Source organism: Rhipicephalus microplus, chromosome X (assembly GCF_043290135.1).
Source record: "Rhipicephalus microplus isolate Deutch F79 chromosome X, USDA_Rmic, whole genome shotgun sequence".
In the NCBI taxonomy this organism is placed as follows: Eukaryota; Metazoa; Arthropoda; class Arachnida; order Ixodida; family Ixodidae; genus Rhipicephalus; species Rhipicephalus microplus.
In genome coordinates this window covers 63,163,852-63,183,581 of record NC_134710.1, presented here as the reverse complement: position 1 = coordinate 63,183,581, position 19,730 = coordinate 63,163,852, and the positions used below count along the sequence as shown (strand labels likewise).

General features: G+C 41.3%; 1 protein-coding gene across 2 annotated transcripts in view; it reads left to right on the top strand.

The window, feature by feature from the left end:
* The window catches only part of LOC119176106 (low-density lipoprotein receptor-related protein 2), a 151,410-nt gene extending 132,382 nt beyond the window's left edge, over positions 1 to 19,028 (top strand). For both annotated transcript variants that reach the window (XM_037427248.2, XM_037427246.2), the window contains 2 exons: positions 2,043 to 2,236; positions 18,691 to 19,028. In XM_037427248.2, coding sequence (XP_037283145.1) covers positions 2,043 to 2,236; positions 18,691 to 18,828 — 332 coding nt within the window. In that variant the 3' untranslated portion in view covers positions 18,829 to 19,028. The remainder of the gene's footprint in view (positions 1 to 2,042; positions 2,237 to 18,690) is intronic.
* Positions 19,029 to 19,730: the final 702 nt, after the last annotated feature.

The window sequence follows — 19,730 nt, the reverse complement described above, 5'->3', positions numbered from 1 at the left end:
CCACTTTAATGCAATGTATTAATGCAGGCCTATACGTACATTTTTGTGGAGTAATATCTTTTTATTATAAAAAAAACAACATTTTTCAATACTAACAAAAAAAAAAGTCAACAGTGTACAGCAATCAATGATCACGTGGCCAGGTACATTGGATCGTTCATGCTTTTGTCACTAGAGCACAGGTAATTTTTCGCGACTTAAAGGAAGAAACAAAAATATAAATAAAATCCACCTTTCGCGAAAACAACGGGATTGGTTTGAGTCGGTGTAACTGAAAGCCTTTTCGCAAGTGAAGTCATCTCGTTTCGTATTCACTAGGCATGTTGTCGGTCCCTTTGAAGGGACACTAAAGGCAACTATTAACTCGACGTTGATTGTTAATTAGCTGTCCAGAAACCTCGTAGTGTTACTTTTGTACTAAGTAAATGCTTATTTTGAAATGGAGTTTTAGTAATATGGATCAGGTTAGCGCACTTCAAATTAAGCGCTTCTAGCGGAACGTGTCATGTCACTGTAGCCATGCGCAATGTTGCCTGACTTTACTGTGCGGCCACCAACTCTAGTAGCAGCAGAACGAAAGCAGCGGGAGCCACAGCAGCAACAACGGCCATTGAGCAATTTCCTGCCATTGGCTCCGAGATGAAAGGCGTGCTTGGTTCAACTGAGTCCCACTAGATGGCACGACCTGTCCAGTTTAACCAGGCGAAAATTGAATTTTTGAAGAACCACTCACACCATTTCCCATAGTAACGTCCAGGGGTACCTTTTCTTCATGAATCAAACGGAAATGAGCAAGCAGCATTTTATTGCGTCTTTTGATGCACGGAAGGGTCTTTATTTAGTGCTGCTATATCGATTACTAGTAATTGTAGACAATACCCCTCTCGTCATCCTACATGTAGTGCCAGTGTTCTCATGCATTTGCCTTAATTTCTCTTTAAATAGGGCACTGCTGTTGATAATGTCATTTTAGACATTGTCATACATTGCACTTTCACTACGAAGTAAATTATTATTTGACTTTAGTGTCTTTTTTAAAAAAAAAATACTTTAAAAGAGTACCGACACTAATTTGAGGCCTCCCGAGGGGTGCGTTATTCATTTCCATTGCATGCACTATCAACACTTTCCTCACACGGGAGTCAGACGATATACTTTACTTAAGGTTCTCGTCACCCAACATCTCCAAGCCAGCCAGCCTCACTGCAATGGACACTATACCAACAAGTCAACCCTTTGGTTGACTTGTTGCAGCGTAAATCGCAGAAATTGCTGTTGGCGTCTCTGGACGCCAATTCACTCGTCGTCGTTTATGTGAACAATGTGTGACTGCCAGCAAACTGACAGTTGTTGCAAGTAAGTTGAGAGTTGGTTTTCCTGTGACGTCAGACTTGTGTTGAAACGTCACTGTGAAGCCACCCCCTCGATACCGAAACCAGTATTGCTGTTTTAAAGTAGTGTTATTAAAAATATATCCAATGCATTTCAAAGCTGTACGACATTCTTTAGGGTTCTCGACACCCATGGTTTTATTTAGAGCTACAGCCCAAAAATATTTTCAGTTTGTGTCGGTGCTCCTCTAAGCATGACAGAATTCTGCAGACATAGCATGAAGTTCAACATTTTTTTGTGAATAAACATACTTTATGCCTCACAGTAGAAGGGAGCTTTTTCTTTTTGCACATTGTTGTTCCATTGTAAAAAAAAAATCTCTCTCTGTTGCTACTACAGCTTTGTTGTTTACGGCCAGAGTAGAGAAGGTAACTGATGAGCTTCTTGTTTATTGAGTGAAGTACCCTTAATTTACCCAATGCTTGCCAGAGTAAATTCAATAGCTCATTCTCGTATTCACTAATTGTGCTTGAGTTTGTTCCACTTAGCCTGGGCATCTTATAAATTCATGTAAATGGACGGGACCCAGGTGTAGAATGCTTAAGAGCATTGCTATAGATTTGAAATTCCGCGTGTTTGACATAAATGAACTTCAGCTGATTGAGATAAATGAACTTCAGCCGATTGAGATACAATTTTCCATTTTGCAGCTGATGTGAAGATCATAATGATTCCAGTGGTGGTGCTACTTTCTGCATTCCTGCTGATGCTGGTGGTTGCTTGGGCGAAAAGGAGGCATGCTTGGCAGTCCGCTGCAGTCTCTCTCTCTTCTGAAGAGGCCAATCCAGCCTTAGCTGCACGTATGATTGACAGCCAGTATGAAACTTCTTTCTCTGATAATGTGGTAAGTTTTTTTTGTTAATTTGTAGGTGAAGTTGTTAAAAAAAAAACAAAAAAAACCCTCACATGTTTGCCAGCGGGCTGCATTGCAAGTTATTTGTCCTAAAATTTCTGTCCAGTACAGAATGCAAAAATGCAGGTCAGACATGTTTACTTCACCACATACAAAATTTGTGAGCCCTAGGTAGGAGACTTGTGAAAGCACCGATTAACCTAACTGCCATTCACGGGATAGGATAGGTGTTGCATCTGCTGCATTTTTTACCCATCATCCTTTATTCTTGCCAACTATTGGGTTTGAAAACTTTGTAGAAGTGATAACATTTTTTTCAATCTTTCTACTGCAATGTTTGTGTGTTTCTCAAGTTTGTCTTTTTACTATGTGCACCTAATAACAAGGCAGTTGTAGGCAATAAATATCTTCTAGAGGAAAAATTCTTCTATGAAAGCTGAAGGTACACATAGTTATGCTTTTTAACAAAAACAAGAGCTGAGCTAGTTGGTAACATGGCTGGGCAGTATCATAATAGTATCTTAGAGATAGTTTTGAGTATCTGTATTTCTATATTGAAATAAATTTGTAAGATATATTTACATCTCGATAGTGGACTACTTTTATGATGTATAGATTATATCTTAATAGTGTGCAAGACATGGACATCTCATTACTTGTTTTTTAAGCAAATGAGCTTACGGATGACTTTTTGTGCTACAGAAGACTTTTCTTTTTTTTGTGTGTGTGCTAAGCCAAGCCAAGGCACACCGATGGTCGGCGGTACAGGGATGGCTTTGAAGGGTTTCTAATACATGTAGAATGGTCCATGTGGTAAGCGCCTGACACCATTTTTGTTAGGATCACCAAGTCAACATTGTCGGCATCTGTCGATGAGACTTTGCCTCTCCTGACTGGTGCACCACCCTGAATTTCTGTTGGAACAGCCAGCCATTTCGAGAGTTCGCGAGTCTTGTGTTGAGCCTAAACTGGCATTGCCTGAAGATAACCTATTCAACAAGCTATTGTCGCTTGAGTGCAATCAATGTAACATCTTTTTAAGATAAACCCATTGTTTCTTTTAATTGATGTTCATTAGTGATCAGAGTGATATGTTCGACTTAAAACTTCAACGCACTGCAACATTACTGACAGTATTACGCAGCAATAATTGATGTCTTTGTGCAGCATCAGCATTCTCAATCAAATACAGTAGACTCCCTTCAAGACGAACACGAAGGGACCTCGATAATTTGTTCATCTCATCAGGAATTTGTTTCATCCAAAATTTCCCCAAAAACCAAATGCTAAGATGCCAAGAGCGCTCAAATGTGTTGCTCGAACTTACAATGGGCAGGAAAGAAACTAGAAAAAGCATTTATTTGGCTCAGCTTAATAAAAACTATGCTTTCAAGTAGAGTATTTACACTAATCAGAGTACTCGATTTCGCGAGTTCATAATAAATATGCTCATGAATAAATTGCTACCACATTTTCACTATAAAACTGTAGCACGACCCTATATTGACGATTAGAAGAATGAAAAAAGGAGAAACAAGCACAATTTTCTTTCAAAGAAGGGAAAATTTATTCTTCTGGCTGTTCACCTTCCGAGAGGCTCTTTTACTGGCTTTGCGATGACTTTTGGATATGCCTTTATTGCATATCACAACCTTGATGAACCCAATATACGCCAAGTTGCTTATGAAAGTCTGCAAGCTTTTCTTTGAGGTTCGGATATTTTCTATTTTCAGCCCCCAATAACTTCTCCTGAATTACGTGCAGCTGAAGATCTCCGTTTAAGCTACTCATGATCACAAGCCTCAGGCACACACAAAAAAAGACATGACACAGCTATAGTCAGTGTGCGAAATGGCGTCCCTTTGGTGTGCACTTTCATTATGAAAATGGTGCATCACAATTTGCTGCATTTCACTAAGAACAGATATGATCCGTAGAGACCCTGTGCAAAACAATGCAAACTGACCACGTGTGCTCGGGTGCCATTGTGTGACGGCAATGACAACGCATCTGACTCCTCCGATGGGAGTGCTAGTGCCACATGTGTGGTTTCGGTTTCATGCGATTACAATGCACAGACAATCCTTGTTCCCATTTTCACTTTCATTTGGCTTTTTTTTTGGCCCCCCCACTTTCCCATGCATTTTCTCCTCTAGCCAAGCTCTTGTGTTCTGTTTTCCACTGTATTCCAGTTGGAGAACTGAAGAAGACGAGGAGAATACAAAAGGATGAATGCTTGTTGCTTTCTTTGATGATAAAGCGCGCCCTTTCTCCACCTACAGGCTAAGGGGGAGGGAGATACTAGCTTTATGTATAGACATCTCTCTTTCTCCTTCCACGTAGCAATTTGCTTTCGGCTTGCTTTAAGTCTGCACCAGGGAAAATTTTTTCATTTTCCTTTCTCTTGTTTGCCTGAATGCCCTGATCATGACTGTAATGTTCGTTGCGCAGAACCCCCATCTTTGTCGGTCGCTGCGAGAGTTCGTCTTAACAGAAGAGACCTGTGCCCATGCAAAGCTGCTCATTCAGCGAATTTTGGCATGTGCTTACCCTCTCGACAGTGTTATGACAGATTAGCTCTGGTAAAAGAATTCACTAATTGCTGTACAGGTGTGACATAAGAGGTCCTTCTACTAGCTGCAGATGCTTCTCTGTAGGACAGATGGACCACTGTGCTAACCAGAGATTACTCTCCCCGCAGGGGCGTCTGCGCAAGCAGGCGTTTGGTGTTTAGCGACACCACAGACCCGAGCTAACGGGGGGTTTCGACCCCCTCCCACGCCTAGCCGTGTCCGGGGAAAAGGGGATCCTGGGGGTTGAGCCAATGCTGGGCTATTGGACCTTTAAGGCCCCCCAGTGGCAGCAACACACCCCTTGGGCCCCGGCTTCACGCAGACGGCACCCCTGAGCTGACCCACCCAAAAAAAACCGGCAGTCGCCTTTTCCTTTCTCTCCCTCTCTTCGTCTTTCCCTCTCACTTTCAATCTTTCCTGTTCTCTCCTCTCTTCAATTTACTTCTGTTTTTCCTGGCGGCAAGGATTAACCTTGTGTGGCTATCTAAACTAGGGTAAACCATACTGGGTTATAGTAACTGCGTACTGCTGGCGTTGCGCAGACATGTCCATATGCTCTGCCATGTCCCCTTGTTGGACTCCGTCGTGGGTGGTAGGCGCCGTTACCGAAAAATCCAAAATTTTCCATGGGATCCTCGACTCCCTCTCTAACTGATCGTGCCTCGAAAAGGGTATGCACCGACACAACTTCACTACTTTGGCCCAAAAACAGAGAAACTTTTCCAAAATATCATGTCCTCCACTGCGAACAATCATCGACAAAAGCTAGAGCAATCTCGCCCTTCCTTGTGGCCAAGTGCTTGAGAGAGACCATTGGAACCGGTTATAAGGCCATGAAGATGGCAAGTGGAGATTTGCTTCTCGAATTAAAAGACAAGGAACAGTACAATAAACTCTCACACCTTGTAGCCTTCGGTAACATCCCCGTCTCTGTGAGCGCACAACGTACCATGAATACAGTGAAGGGCGTGGTATCGGACGAAGATTTGATGACACTGAGTGAAGAAGAGCTCCTTGATGAATGGAAGGACCAAGGTGTAATACATGTCCAGCGCATAAAAATCAGACATAACAACGAAATAGCAACAAAGCACTTGATACTCACCTTCAGCTCAACCACTTTACCTAATACTCTCAAAACTGGCTATATAAAACTTCATGACCGACCCTTCATTCTAAACCCGAGGCATTGTTTCAAATGCCAGCGATTTGGTCATGCATCCCAGAGATGCCGAGGGCAGCTGATGTGTGCTAAGTGTGGCACAACCGACCACAGTGCTGATGAATGTAGTCATGACGAGGTCCTCTGTGCTAACTGCGAAGGTAGCCACCCCGCATACTCCAGAGCGTGCCCAGTCTGGAAAAAAGAAAAAGAAATAACTATAAAAGTTAAGGAAAATATCACATTCAGGGAAGCAAGACAACAAATCTCGTTATCATGGGCCCTAAAAACACCTTTCGCCGAAGTGGTGCAACGAGGGGCGGCACCACAAAGGCCCTTGGCAGTTGCCCGGACCGCGCCTAGCGTGCCGAGGCCAACGCCACAAGCCCCTACTGTGGGAGCAGCCAGCACTGCCCTGCCCACATTTAGCCTGTCCACACCAGTGACCTCTACAAGCTCTGGCAGCAGCCAGGGCAATCACGAGGCCAAGGGGGCTTCACCGACCCCCAGCTCGGTGGGGACAAAGACTTCGTCGATCGAGGCGAAGTCTAAGCGATGCACAGATCGCTCTCTAGAGCGGGCGTCCAGTGCCTCGCAAGAGGCTATGAACACTAGTTCAAGCCAAACGGCGCAAGAAGCGCCGAAGGAGCGGCGAGCTTCTCTCGACCGCCCCAAAAAAGACAAAACGCCGATTACAGGTCCTGAAAAAGGCCCTGTAAAATGAGCCAATTTCAGTCTTATCTGTACACAGCACTTTTTCCTTTTTTTTTTTTCCACTATGGACAAAATCATACAGTGGAACGTAAGGGGAATACTTAGAAATTTAGATGACGTCCAAGAACTTCTGAGTAAGTTTAACGCGAAAGTGCTATGTGTGCAAGAATTGCACTTAACTCCTAAGCACAAGGACTTCCTACGGCAATATATTATTTTCCGAAAAGACCGGGAGGATGCTGTTCGACCATCTGGCGGTGTGGCCATTATAGATGATCAAAGTATAGCATGCCAACATTTGAAGCTCCAAACGGCCCTTGAGGCAATGGCCATTCGAGCTGTACTTTTTAATAAACTCATTACCATATGTTCTGTGTACATACCACCGCATCAACAGCTACACAGACGTGATCTAGAATCATTAATAGATGAACTGTCAGAGCCGTATGTGGTTCTAGGTGATTTTAATGCACACAATGTTCTGTGGAGCGATGCTCACTGTGATGCGCGAGGTCGTCTCATTGAGCAGCTCCTTTTCTCTTCTATGTCTCTTAAATATAAAGGAGCCTACGTATTTTAGCCTTGCAAACAACACGTACTCCTCCATAGATCTTAGCATTTCATCACCGTCCCTTTTACCTGTTTTTCAGTGGAAGGTTTTTAAAAACCCTTATGGAAGTGACCACTTCCCAATCATTCTGAGTGCGCCGAACAAAGATAAACTACCCCCGCAGGTTCCTCGATGGAAGATTGACTCAGCTGATTGGGAAGGGTATAGAACTCTTACACACATGACGTGGACTGGGCTGTATGCCCTGACCATAGATGACGCTGTCACGTATTTTACAGCTTTTATACTTGATGCCGCATCTAAATGTATTGCCAAAACAAGCGGCATGTCTTCTAAACGGCGAGTCCCATGGTGGAACGATGCATGCAGGAAAGCACGGACCACTCAGAACAAAGCATGGGCGTTGCTTCGCGATTCCCCAACAGCAGAAAACCTGGAAAATTTCAAGCGGATCAAATCGAGGCAAGGAGAACGCGTCGACAAGCTAGACGAGAGAGCTGGACAAAGTTTATATCGAGCATCAACTCATACACGGATGAGGGAAAAGTGTGGAATAAGGTAAAGAAAATTAAGGGCCAACAAATGTATTCCGTTCCACTAGTAAATAGCCTGGGGAAAGCTTGGAGGATCAAGCCAACTTTCTTGGCACACATTTTGAACACATATCGAGCTCCTCACACTACTCCGAATCCTTCCAGAATTGCAAAGCACGAATAGAAAAACAAAAGTTAGAAAGAAAATCTGCAAGAAATGAGGCATATAATGAACCATTCTGCTTAGCAGAACTGCGAACAGCACTCAGCTGCTGTAATACATCTATTCCAGGTTCTGACACTGTAATATATGCGATGCTGAAGGAACTACCCTCCGAAACTAAAAAAACCCTCCTCTCTCTTTATAATTGCTTATTATGGTTTTCAGGTGTGATCCCCTCCTCCTAGAAGGAGGCTGTTATAATTCCAATTTTGAAGCAGAGAAAGGATCCCTCTACTGTATCAAGTTACAGACCTTTAGCGTTAACAAGCTGCCTCTGCAAACTATTTGAAAAAATGATTAATTGCCGCTTACTCCACTACTTGGAAACAAATTGCTCGACTCGTACCAGTGCGGGTTTAGAGAAGGCCGATCTACCACCGACTATCTTATACGTATCGAGGCACACATACGTGAGGCTTTTGTTCATAATCAGTTTTTCTTATCTGTGTTCCTCAACATGGAGAAGGCCTACGATACTACATGGAGGTTTGGAATATTGAGAGACCTCTCACACATAGGTATACACGGTAATATGTTCAGTGTCGTTGAAAGCTATCTGTCTGATTGTACATTCCGCGTTAGAGTGAGCAATGTTCTGTCCCGAACATTTGTACAGGAAACCGGAGTGCCACAGAGTGGGGTGCTCAGCTGTATGCTCTTTATTATAAAATGACTTCTCTCCATCTGTACATCCCACGTAATATCTTTTATTCAACATATGTCAACGATGTGCAGATAGGTTTTCATTCGTGTTCTCTTGGGATCTGTGAGCGACAGGTTCAGCTTGCCCTTAACAGGGTATCCAAATGGGTTGATGAAAACGGGTTCAAACTGAACCCACAGAAAAGCACCTGTGTCCTTTTGTCACGAAAAAGAGGCTTGCACCCTGATTCTGAAGTGGTCGTTAAGGGTGAGCGTCTACCCGTAAACACAGAACATAAGTTCCTAGGTATAATTTTAGACGCGAAGTTAACCTTTGTACCTCACATAAAACATCTTAAAAATAAATGCTTGAAAACAATGAATATCCTAAAGGTGCTGTCACGAACAACGTGGGGCAGCGACAGAAATTGCCTCGTGAATCTGTATAGAAGCCTTATAAGCTCACGCCTTGAGTATGGGGCAATAGTCTATCACTCTGCCACACCAAGCACTCTGAAAATGTTGGACCCTGTTCATCATCAAGGCATCTGCCTGTCCACAGGCGCCTTTAGAACAAGCCCAGTTGAAAGCCTTTATGTGGAATCGGACGAGTGGTCACTTAATCTGCAGAGAGCATATTCTTCCTTCATATATTTCCTTAAAGTAAATGTGAAAAGTGAGCAAACCGCATACTCCACCATCAACGACCTGTCCAGCTCTCAACTTTTTTGCAATCGGCCCGCAATGGCACGCCCTTTCTCGCTGTGTGTTAGAGATCTAGCTGAAGAAACAGATGTCCCACTGCTTGAATACCACCTCAGCCCCCCCCCCCAGGTTATAGAATGTGACACATCTTTCATAGCTGTCACAAAGCGTACCTCCCCCATACACATTCGGATGTATTTCCTAGAGCTGCAACATAAATATGACTGTCCAGAATATTATACTGATGCATCCAAGTCCCATACTGGCGTGTCCTATGCGGCGGTCAGCCCATCCTTCTCGGATGCCGGCGCTCTGTCCACCAGCACAAGCATTTTTACAGCCGAGGCTTACGCGTTATTCATAGCCATTAAACACATCAAAGAATTGAATACGCCAAGGTTAGTTATATACACAGACTCCCTGAGTGTCATAAAAGCGTTGAAAAATCTTAAAAAACACAGAAACCCTATAATTATATCCCTCTATTCAATACTCTGCGCGGCCTATGCTTCCAAGCAACATATTGTCGTGTGCTGGGTGCCAGGACACCGCGAAATCGAAGGAAATGTGTTGGCTGACCAGCTCGCCATGTCAATCAACGGAAGCACTGCCAACTCTTCAGTTGCTGTCCCTATAATGGACCTAAAACCAAACATACGAAAAAAGCTCGGGGCTTACTGGCAGAAGTTATGGGATCTACAAACTCGTAACAAGTTACACTTGATCAAACCATACCTCGGTAACTGGCCACCCACGTCGAAAACGCGCCATACAGAGGTCAGTCTATGTCTGCTTAGAATAGGACACACACACAGCACGCACACACACCTTTTGTCCGGTGGTGACCCACCTAGCTGTAACAGATGTGGCCGTCCACTTACCGCACTCCACATACTCCTTGAATGCTCTGAGCTAGAGGCTTGCAGGAAAAGACATTTTCCAATAGCGTACAAGGAACTCGTACCCCTTCACCCAGCTATGATTATTGGTCGCGAACCTCTTTTTAAATATAATGCATTGAAATGCACTCTTATAGGAAGTAAATACTTTCCATGTTATCTACTCAAGTGATCGGTAGCACGGCCTCTGAAAGGAGGCTGCTGCTGCGGATGCTACATCCAAAGAGAGCACCTGTCTCCCGGCCCTTGGGACCAAGGGCGCTGGCGAGGTATCGGCGCTAATATAACACTCCTATTCTATGGTGTCATGATAACTTAAGACTCATTCTCACCAGGCATGCTTCATTTCACTTTCATGATTTTAATAAATATAAGTCTTAAGCACCTTTAGAGCGCAGAATCTTGGGCCCTTTTACAGCCATTTAACATAGCCATTGCTCTGATCCGATATCATTTCCTGGCGCTCTTTGGCCATCAATGGCCCTTGCGTCATTAAACAACATATATAATCATCAACCAGAGATTACTCAAACTTAAGAGATTTCTAACTGGAGTCTCGCCTTTAAAATAATCTTTACATTGTTAAGAGTGCAAGTGCATGTCAAAATTCGATGAGTCTGCAGCTTTGTATGTGCACAGGAGTAAAGAAAAGCATCTGACGATTGAGGCATAGCTTATCAATAATACTAATGATAGTGCATGTGTGATGCAACTGCGGGATCGATAAGTTTGCCTATTGCCGAGTACCTTCATCGACAATTTTCAAAAATTGCCTTTAAAAATGAGGAAATAAAAGAAGCTTTTTGTTTTATGCCAATATAAGTGTTCATTAGCCGGAAAGCACTAGAACTGGCTGGGCTATGGGTAGCTCTGGTAGCTACTCTGCATATTTGTATAATTGCACCTTTTGTTCCCTCTTCCCCATGCTGACAAAATGCACCAAAGCTTAGTAGATCAACTCTTAATTCAATGTTAAGCTGGGCAATTGAACAGTGTATGAATCTTGTCGAAAATTCTGACCAAAGCTTTTCTTCCTTTTGTGCATTCTGGGCAGAGCTGGAATGGTAAGTTGAAACCTGGCTGCCTAATGATCAAATTAAGATTATAGCATGGCTTTGTTTGTCTATAGCCAGTTCTTCTTGACTGATTTCATTTAAGTAATGATGAACATGATGTCATATACTAGCAGGTATTAAACAGAACCTTACTCTATATCATTTTCTGTTATTTCCTTCGCATGAGAGTTGGCATTTGGATGCTTGAGTGTGGCCAACAGTCCCATCTAATTCAAACACATGGAGCAGCGTGTAAATTTTCAGTGTTCTTACTGAGATTCCACAGTTACGCAGAATAGGGTGAAAAGACACATGTGCAAGTGTGTTCCCATGTTCACAAGTGCAATACTTGGAGCTAGGGGTGTGTAAATATTTTTTGAATAGTGTTCGATATTCGATTTGATGCACACTGAAACTTTACGATTCGAACTTCCCGAAGACAAATACAGTCGATTGACAATAGCCCCTTTAAATTTTTAATATGCTTCACACGACGACACTCCCACATCATGGCATGCCTTTCACTCTGCTACAATCGGAAATGTACTTACTCAAAAAATGCTGGTTGCAACATGGATGTGCGCTGCGCTGATACAGTGACCCCTTCATATTTTTAATGTGCTTCACTGCACCACACTAATATTGCAGCAAAGCTGCCTTTAGAGATTTGGTACAGCTGTAAATGGAAAGGCTTTTGAAAGCACTGTATATAGCTAAGGTGGTGCTTTAATTTATGTTGTTTCATACCAGAAAGTTTTCAAAAATCGAAGATTTTCAGTAGCCGACATTTCAGAGGTTTTATACATCGTCTTCATGGCAGATTAGCAACTCTGATTTCAAAGGGAGCATGCTCTTGTTCGCTAAATCAGTTAGGACTCCACAGAAGTTAAAGAGGGTGAAGGTGGGGGAAGTGGCACCTTTCTTTTTCACATGTAAAGTGCTAAGGCACCACCTTAGTTGCACCATATCATGCAAGTAAATACCATTTGGCCTCCGCATTGCCTCATCCTTGGTAAAACAACTAGGGCACCAACCTAGCCAAAAAAGCTTGCAGAGGATCTCTAAGTACATTCTTGTGAGATGCTCCTATCGCACAACAATGTACTTGGGGATCCTCTGCAATCTTGTTTTTTGTAGTTTCACTTTGAAGTATTCAAAAAATATTAAACAAATATTTGACAGTTATCTGAAAAATATTTGTCACTCTCAAACTTGTAATGTTCAAATTTGCTTTGCACCCAAAATTTTACTATTTCCACAGCTCTACTTAAAGCTCTTGCAGCTAAGTCTATCCAGTAGTTTACAAGTGTAAAGTGGTGCACTGTTTTATTTTTATTATTTTATTTTACCCTCAAGGTACATAACAGAGGGGAGGGGCTATCTTATATGCATATATAATAAGCAAAAAATAATATTGAACTTGACAAGGGCTACACAACATATAACCTAAAAAGCACAAGAGTACAATAATACACACAGTAAATATACAGTGATTCACAGTAGTACAAAAAAAGAGAATTTTACAAAGGCTAAAAGTAGGTATTTAATTAGTTAACAATGCATTTTTAAAATGTATGGGGTCTTGAATACTTGTCATAGAGCCAGGAAGCTGGTTCCATTTCCTAGACATCTTAGGTAAAAATGACAATAAATGGGCTATTGTATTACTCTTGGGCACCTGAACCTTCTGACAATGGTCGAGACGTGCTGATATGAAAGATGGGGCATGTATCAACAGTGAAGATATGTGTGGGTTATAATAGTAAATTTTATGATAAAGACATAGGAGAGAATGTTTCCTGCAAACAGCAAGTAAAGGAAGTTGTAATGATGCTTTCATTGTGGTTACACTGGATGTTCTATAGTAATTAGGTAAGATGAAACAGGCAGCACGGTTTTGTATTGCCTCTATGCGTTGGGTTAATGCAATAAGGTGTAGGTCCCACAACGACGACGCATACTCAAGCTGTGGGCAGACGTATGTGGTGTATAAGAGTTGTTTCAAACCGAAGGGCAATGCGTGGAAGTTTTTGCGAAGGTAACCTAGAGTACGGTTTGCTTTAGTTGTGATATGTTCAATGTGTTTATGCCAAGATAAGTTGGTTATATGTATACCTAAGTACTTGTGTGATGTTACTGACTCTAATGGTTTGTTATTTATGAGATAGGCAGAATCTGTCATAGTAGTACGTGAAATTCACAGAGCCTTGCATTTGCTTATGTTTGATTCCATGTGCCAAGTACCTCACCACTCATGCACAGTGTTCAAATCAGCCTGAAGAATGGCGAAGTCAGTGGTGCTAGTTATTTTGTGGTACATGACACAATCATCTGTAAACAAAGAAATATGTGAGACAATGTTAGTAGGCTAGTCATTGATGTAGATATGGAATAATAAAGGACCTAGTACGGATCCTTGTGGCACTCCAGACATGCATCACAGGTGAAACTGTCATTGTCAGAAACTCGCTGAATGTGGTTAGTCAAGAAAGCTTCAATGCATTTAATTACAGCAGGGTCAATGTTAAGTATTTGTAGTTTATGTAAGAGTAGGCTGTGGTTTACTTTGACAAAAACCTTAGCAAAATCGAATAACACAGTCAGTAAGAAAGGCAGAGTCAACATTATTATGCAAATCAATAGTGAACAGTAGAAGCTGAGTATCACATGAAAATTTGTTATGAAAGCCACGCTGAAATGTAGTAAAAAAAATTATCCTCAAGAAAACAGTAAGGTGTGAGTATATTACATGTTCCATTATTTTGCTTCGTACTGATATACTAAGTGATATTGGTCTATGTAATTATGTGGTTTTGACGTATTACTGGATTTATGAATCTGAATGACTTCTCTAGTTTTCCAATCGCTGGTAGTAATCCCGTATTAAGTGATTGAGTCAAAATGCGTTCTAATATGATAGAAGAATACTCCTTTATGTTTTTACGAAATTCAGTTTATTTCGTCGACGCCACAAGAAGAAGAGAGTTTTAACTTCTTGATTATTGCGCAAATTCCAGAAGAATCAAATGTAATGGGTTTCACCGGAGAGTGGGTATATTGGCGAAGGAGGTGATAATCATGAATAAATGTGCGTGAGAAGGTATTTACGAATCTGCCGTTTAATGTAGCTGCGCAGTCATTATCTGGAATTGAAGCACCAGATGGTGTAGTAGAGGTAATTCGTTTCAATCTTTTTGCTTAATTGTATTCCAAAATCGTTCCGGGTTTGTTTTAAGTATGTTAGGAAGAATGGTGTTGTAAAAAGTGAATTTCGTTGTTCTTTGTACGGACAAGTAATGTGCAACAGCTTCTTTGTACAAGAACCAGCGGTCCGAAGTGTTGGCTTTTTTTTTTTGCATTACGATATTGTCACTTTTTCTTGTAAGCTGAATATTAAACCACGGAGCTGAGCTGCTACTGCGTACACGTCATAGGGGAATATATCGTTTGATAAATTCCTGAATTTTTAAAAAAATGTGTTCCAGTTCGCTTCAACTGTGCGTTTGAGATAGTGAGATGTGAAGTCTTCCATGAAAATGACCAGTTCGGCATTTATAGCTGTGTAGTTTCCTAGATAGTGAGATGTGAAGTCTTCCATGAAAATGAGCAGTTCGGCATTTATAGCTGTGTGGTTTCCTTTCTTGCAATCTCTGATGAATTTTGAACTGTCATGTTGGGAAGGTCGTGCTATTGTTAGCGTGAAGTGCAAAGTGTGGCGATCACTTAAACCCGGTAGATGTGTTATTGATGAAGTGATATCAACTGCTGATGTTAGTACCAGGTCGAGAAGCAATGAAGTATTATTAGTGACAGGTGTTGGTAAAGTAACTGCCTGAAAAAGACCAAAATACAAACATAAGTTGATAAAATGTTCAGATTGTGTGCAAGAGGGCTGTGAAAATGGGGATTCACATGCCCAGTTAATGTGTGGGAAAAGGGAATGCCAGCACACTGTTCTTCCCAGCTGTGGCACAAGTATTGAGCAGGTGCTATAGTGCTGTGGGTGTTGCTCAGTTTGTATGGTCTGTTGCTGTTTCTAACATCTGCTCGGATCTTTGTGAAGCAAGCTACTGATCCAATTATGCAGTTTGCAGGCAACTGCCTGGTCCATCACGGATAGCCTGGGGAACATCAGGCCGGAAGTTACATTCAAAATCGGAATCAATGTTATTGTAATTAGTACAAAGGTTACATAGTGTTCACATACAGGAGGAGGTCCCGAAGTCATACACTGGATTGAAACCTTTTGAAAATAAATATGCTAGGTTACAGCATTTAAAAAAATGTGCATTATGAAATGTGCAATTAGAAATGGTTGAAGTTCAACAGAAATGAATTACACCAGAAAAAAAAAAGACCACATAAAGTGGCAATAATGAAGTCATTAAAAACAATACACAATAAACAAGATTACTTAGATATTTATAATCAGATTGAGAGTAAATAATTTTGTTTCTTTAATTCATGAATTTTTAGTGTTTTCATTTTGATGGCTATGGAGTTCCAAACAGTGATGAAAAAAAGTATGCTGTTCTTGTTATAATTAGCATTTATTTTGGGTAAGACAAAGTTGTCATAGCATGCAAACCTTTGTGATCATCTTCAATGTACCAACCGTGCAAGACAGTTATTAGCAAGCCATACTATATTTTCTGATTGCTCCATGATAGATGATGACGGCAAAGCACAGCTGCAAGTTCGATTATCTTTGTGCCTATGTTGTAACGAATACCTGTGCATTGAAACACCACTTCAGCCGGTGTGTTGGCCAAGCAGACAAGTGTATCGAAAGCATATTCAGTGACGTGAAGGAAGATCTACATAAGTAATCATATGTAGAGCTTTTGTAGTTGCATTGACATGTTCAGCATAATAAACACTTATGTAGTTCACATTTCCCACCGTGCAAACTCTGAGTTAATATTTTTGGTAGAGCACCTACTGCACTGCCTTAACCGGACCTCAACAATGCACTTCTTTCATGCAACTGTGGGTATCCACGAGCATGGTAGACATTTTGGATGGCAGGCATTTTTTTTTTAAATTGCCCACAAAAAGCGACTACAATAATGCTTTTGAAGCAGTAAAAATCAATGCTTGTCAGAATGAAGCTGTGTGAACAGAGCAAATTTGCTATTGATAGTTTACTTTACACATGAAAATTGGCTGACCGATGAACAAAAGCACTTAACAAATGTAAAGCTTTGTAGATTTGGCTCCTGGCTGTCCTCCAGCATGATTTATACGAGCTGCCACTGCTACGAGCTTGGTAGCAGATGCTAGCTAAGCAAAGTCTATGGCACACCATGCTGCCGGTGCACTTTGCATAACAGTTGCCACTGAACAGTGGCACAGGCCACACATGTCCTGGTGTTCCTTCAACCTTTTTGCGTTCTGACCGAATCTTTTACTCACTTTCCGGCTGTTCGCTGCCAAAAATATTTCGCACCAGTTTTGAGCGCCACAATTAAAATGGCAACCCCAGCAGTTCAACTGGGACAGCCTCCAACCTTTCAGGCTGTGAATCTGGAAATCTGCTATAATAGATGTACAAAGGGCATAGTCCAAGTGAAATTGGCACACTTGCACATAGCATTTTACCAGCAACATGCTTATTATGCATGCCAGGTGGAGCCTAGCTTATTTGCATTTGTTTATTTTTGAATGCTTCTGCCCAGTTTGCCATGGACTAAATGGACCTAGCCACCTAGTTATTTTTTCATGTTTACTTACGCTTGCTTATGTCTTTGTCATTTTTTCTTGACTTCCCTCTTTATCTTCTGTAATCTTCCTTTTCTTTTTTCCCTCCTCCTGAAAGAGTTAGCTAGAGTTACTGTATATGCTACCTTTATGCATATACAGTAACTCTAGAGTTGGCAAATGTTGGGCCCCACCAGGTGCAAGTTGGCAGCTTGCTCTCTCGCCCGCTTTTCTCTGTGTCCTTGTGTGTCTGTGTATGCAAATCAAATAATAATTGTTATTGATGGAAAAATGAGGTCATGTACTAACATTTTACTGAACGTTTCAATGATTTAACTATTGGAGGGCTAATTCCAAAATGAGATCACTCAAGTATCTTGTATGATGGCTCATGTGCCAATTGATAACACTGCAGCAACATAACATTCTGATATGAAGAAAAAAAAGTCGTGGTTCCCTGGAAAATCGTGAAATATTATGTGGCAGAGAAATTTGCCTTGATGTAAGGCTGCACATAAGCACTGTGTATGCTCCTGTGAACCCTTGACATTGCAAGGTGATGTTTGCATGTAGGTAATCCACACCTTTACTGTACATTATGAACTTCTGATGTATGTTACACATTCAGAATATGGTACACATCTGCACTCTCTGCATTGCGACATGCACTCTCATGCAATGCAGATCGTGCAGTTTATGACAAACATTGTGCAGGACCCAAGAACAATCTATATTAGCGTTTGTAATTTTTGTTGCCATAATGTATATTTTGTGGCACTTGCAAGTGCTAATTCAATTTGCTATAGTTAGGGCTCAGTGTTCTATAAATCCCAGGTTATCCGAAATTCAGTTAAATTTTTCATTCATTCAGTACTCCAATATCTTATGCCAAGTGATATCTGATCACAATACCACTGGAACACACACAACACATTTTAGTTGTTCAGAAGGCTTTGAATGTGCACTCATATTACACACAAAAATATTTAAATGCAAAATACCCACGTTTTTGTGTGCCATGGCCACGGACTTGTGAACAGCCACTGAAAATTAATCTGCTAGCGCAAGTGCGGCAAAGAAGAAAGAGTGGTTATGACGTCGTTACTTGTTGTACCAGCTGCAGTGTGGTGACTTTAGGGAAGTGGGGGGGTCACCACCGAGTCACTTGCAAGGGTGTCAGTGCCATGAGATGTGGCATACACCGCTGGATAGTGCATGCAAACTTCAAAATTCATATAAAATACCTTCCAGTCATACTACTCGCTGTTGATATTTTGCAGATGATATATACATGTTCACTGGAATCGATCTCGCCTGTGAAATTTTGTCAGTGTGTCTTCAAATGCATGATGGTTGTGATCTATGAGATACTGCTGACATGAGGTAAAGTTTATATCGGCTGGGTAATATTGGCTGCCAAAATCTGAGTTTATCAATAAATACAAATTGTGAACATTTAGTCCCGAGTGTTTATCAGATTTTTTAATTTATCTGAAGATGTGAGCCCTAGCTACAATCAAAGCAACCGATACCACACTTTGGGTTCTGTCATAGCAGTCAAATACACTCCATTAAAATAAGAGTAGTCAGTTTTTATATTTACTTCTTCATGAGCAATAATTCATTATACAGAGCATTGACATATTTTCATTTTCTGCTTACTTGCAGTTGTTGATGGGGACTAACTTGGCTTTTGAAGACACAGAGCTAACTCCTGGAAACGGCAACGTGCTCTATGGCCTTGCATCATTTCCCCGAATGCCCTTGGCAACAATTTTAAAGGGAAGGTGGCAACATCCAGTGTGATCATCCTCATTTCTATTGTGTTGTAGCATCAAAGTTTCTGGGCTGCAGCTTTTGGACTGCCATTGCATTTCTAAAAGCTTAAATGGCCAGTTCTTTCTTCAGTGCATCATTCAGTATGATTGCTACATTTATTTGCCATTTTTTTGCTGCTCTTTTACAAGAATGACTGAGTCACATATAAACAAGGTACATGAAAACAATATCGAAGGTTTTTATTTTTTAATCTTAAATATGAGCAAGGAGTTTGACACGAGTAACTGTCAGTATGAACGTGTCACTTCTTTTGCTTTTTTTTTCTGGCTGCAGCATGATGAGGGTAAAGGTCAGTAAAACCAAATTGGAGGTTGCAATGTGATTATTTTATAATTCAACACATCTGTTACTAGCTGCTACTACTAAAAGAGAGGTGCAACAAGGCAAGTATTCTATAACACAGTATGCAGAAGCGAAGTCAAGTTCGGGTGCGAAGCTTCTTTTTCTAGTGGTAGAGAAAGGTCATGTTCACATTGACTTAAGGCAACCACCAGAACAAGGCAAGCTTGTTGCTAATGTTCCCCCACTTGAGAAGGTAATAGTTATAGGGAGACTAAGCAGTGACCATCATTAATTGCCCTGTTGTGTCAACACTGGTCACTTTTTTTTAGCCTGTTCACACTGCATTTGATATGAACCAGGATTGTTTGCCTTATGCACTGGTACTGTGCCGCCTGAGGCAAGATGAAGATGACATTAATATTCAGTTCTGAATCAGATTTGCCTGTTGGTGGCATGTGTAAGCTGTACACTTTGGATGTTAAAACTTTCCTTATAACACAAGCACTTGTTTATTGCACAGCAACACATTTCAGTTTTATAGCTTGTATTCTTAAGAAAAGCTTGGCATTTTTTAATTTGATGGAATG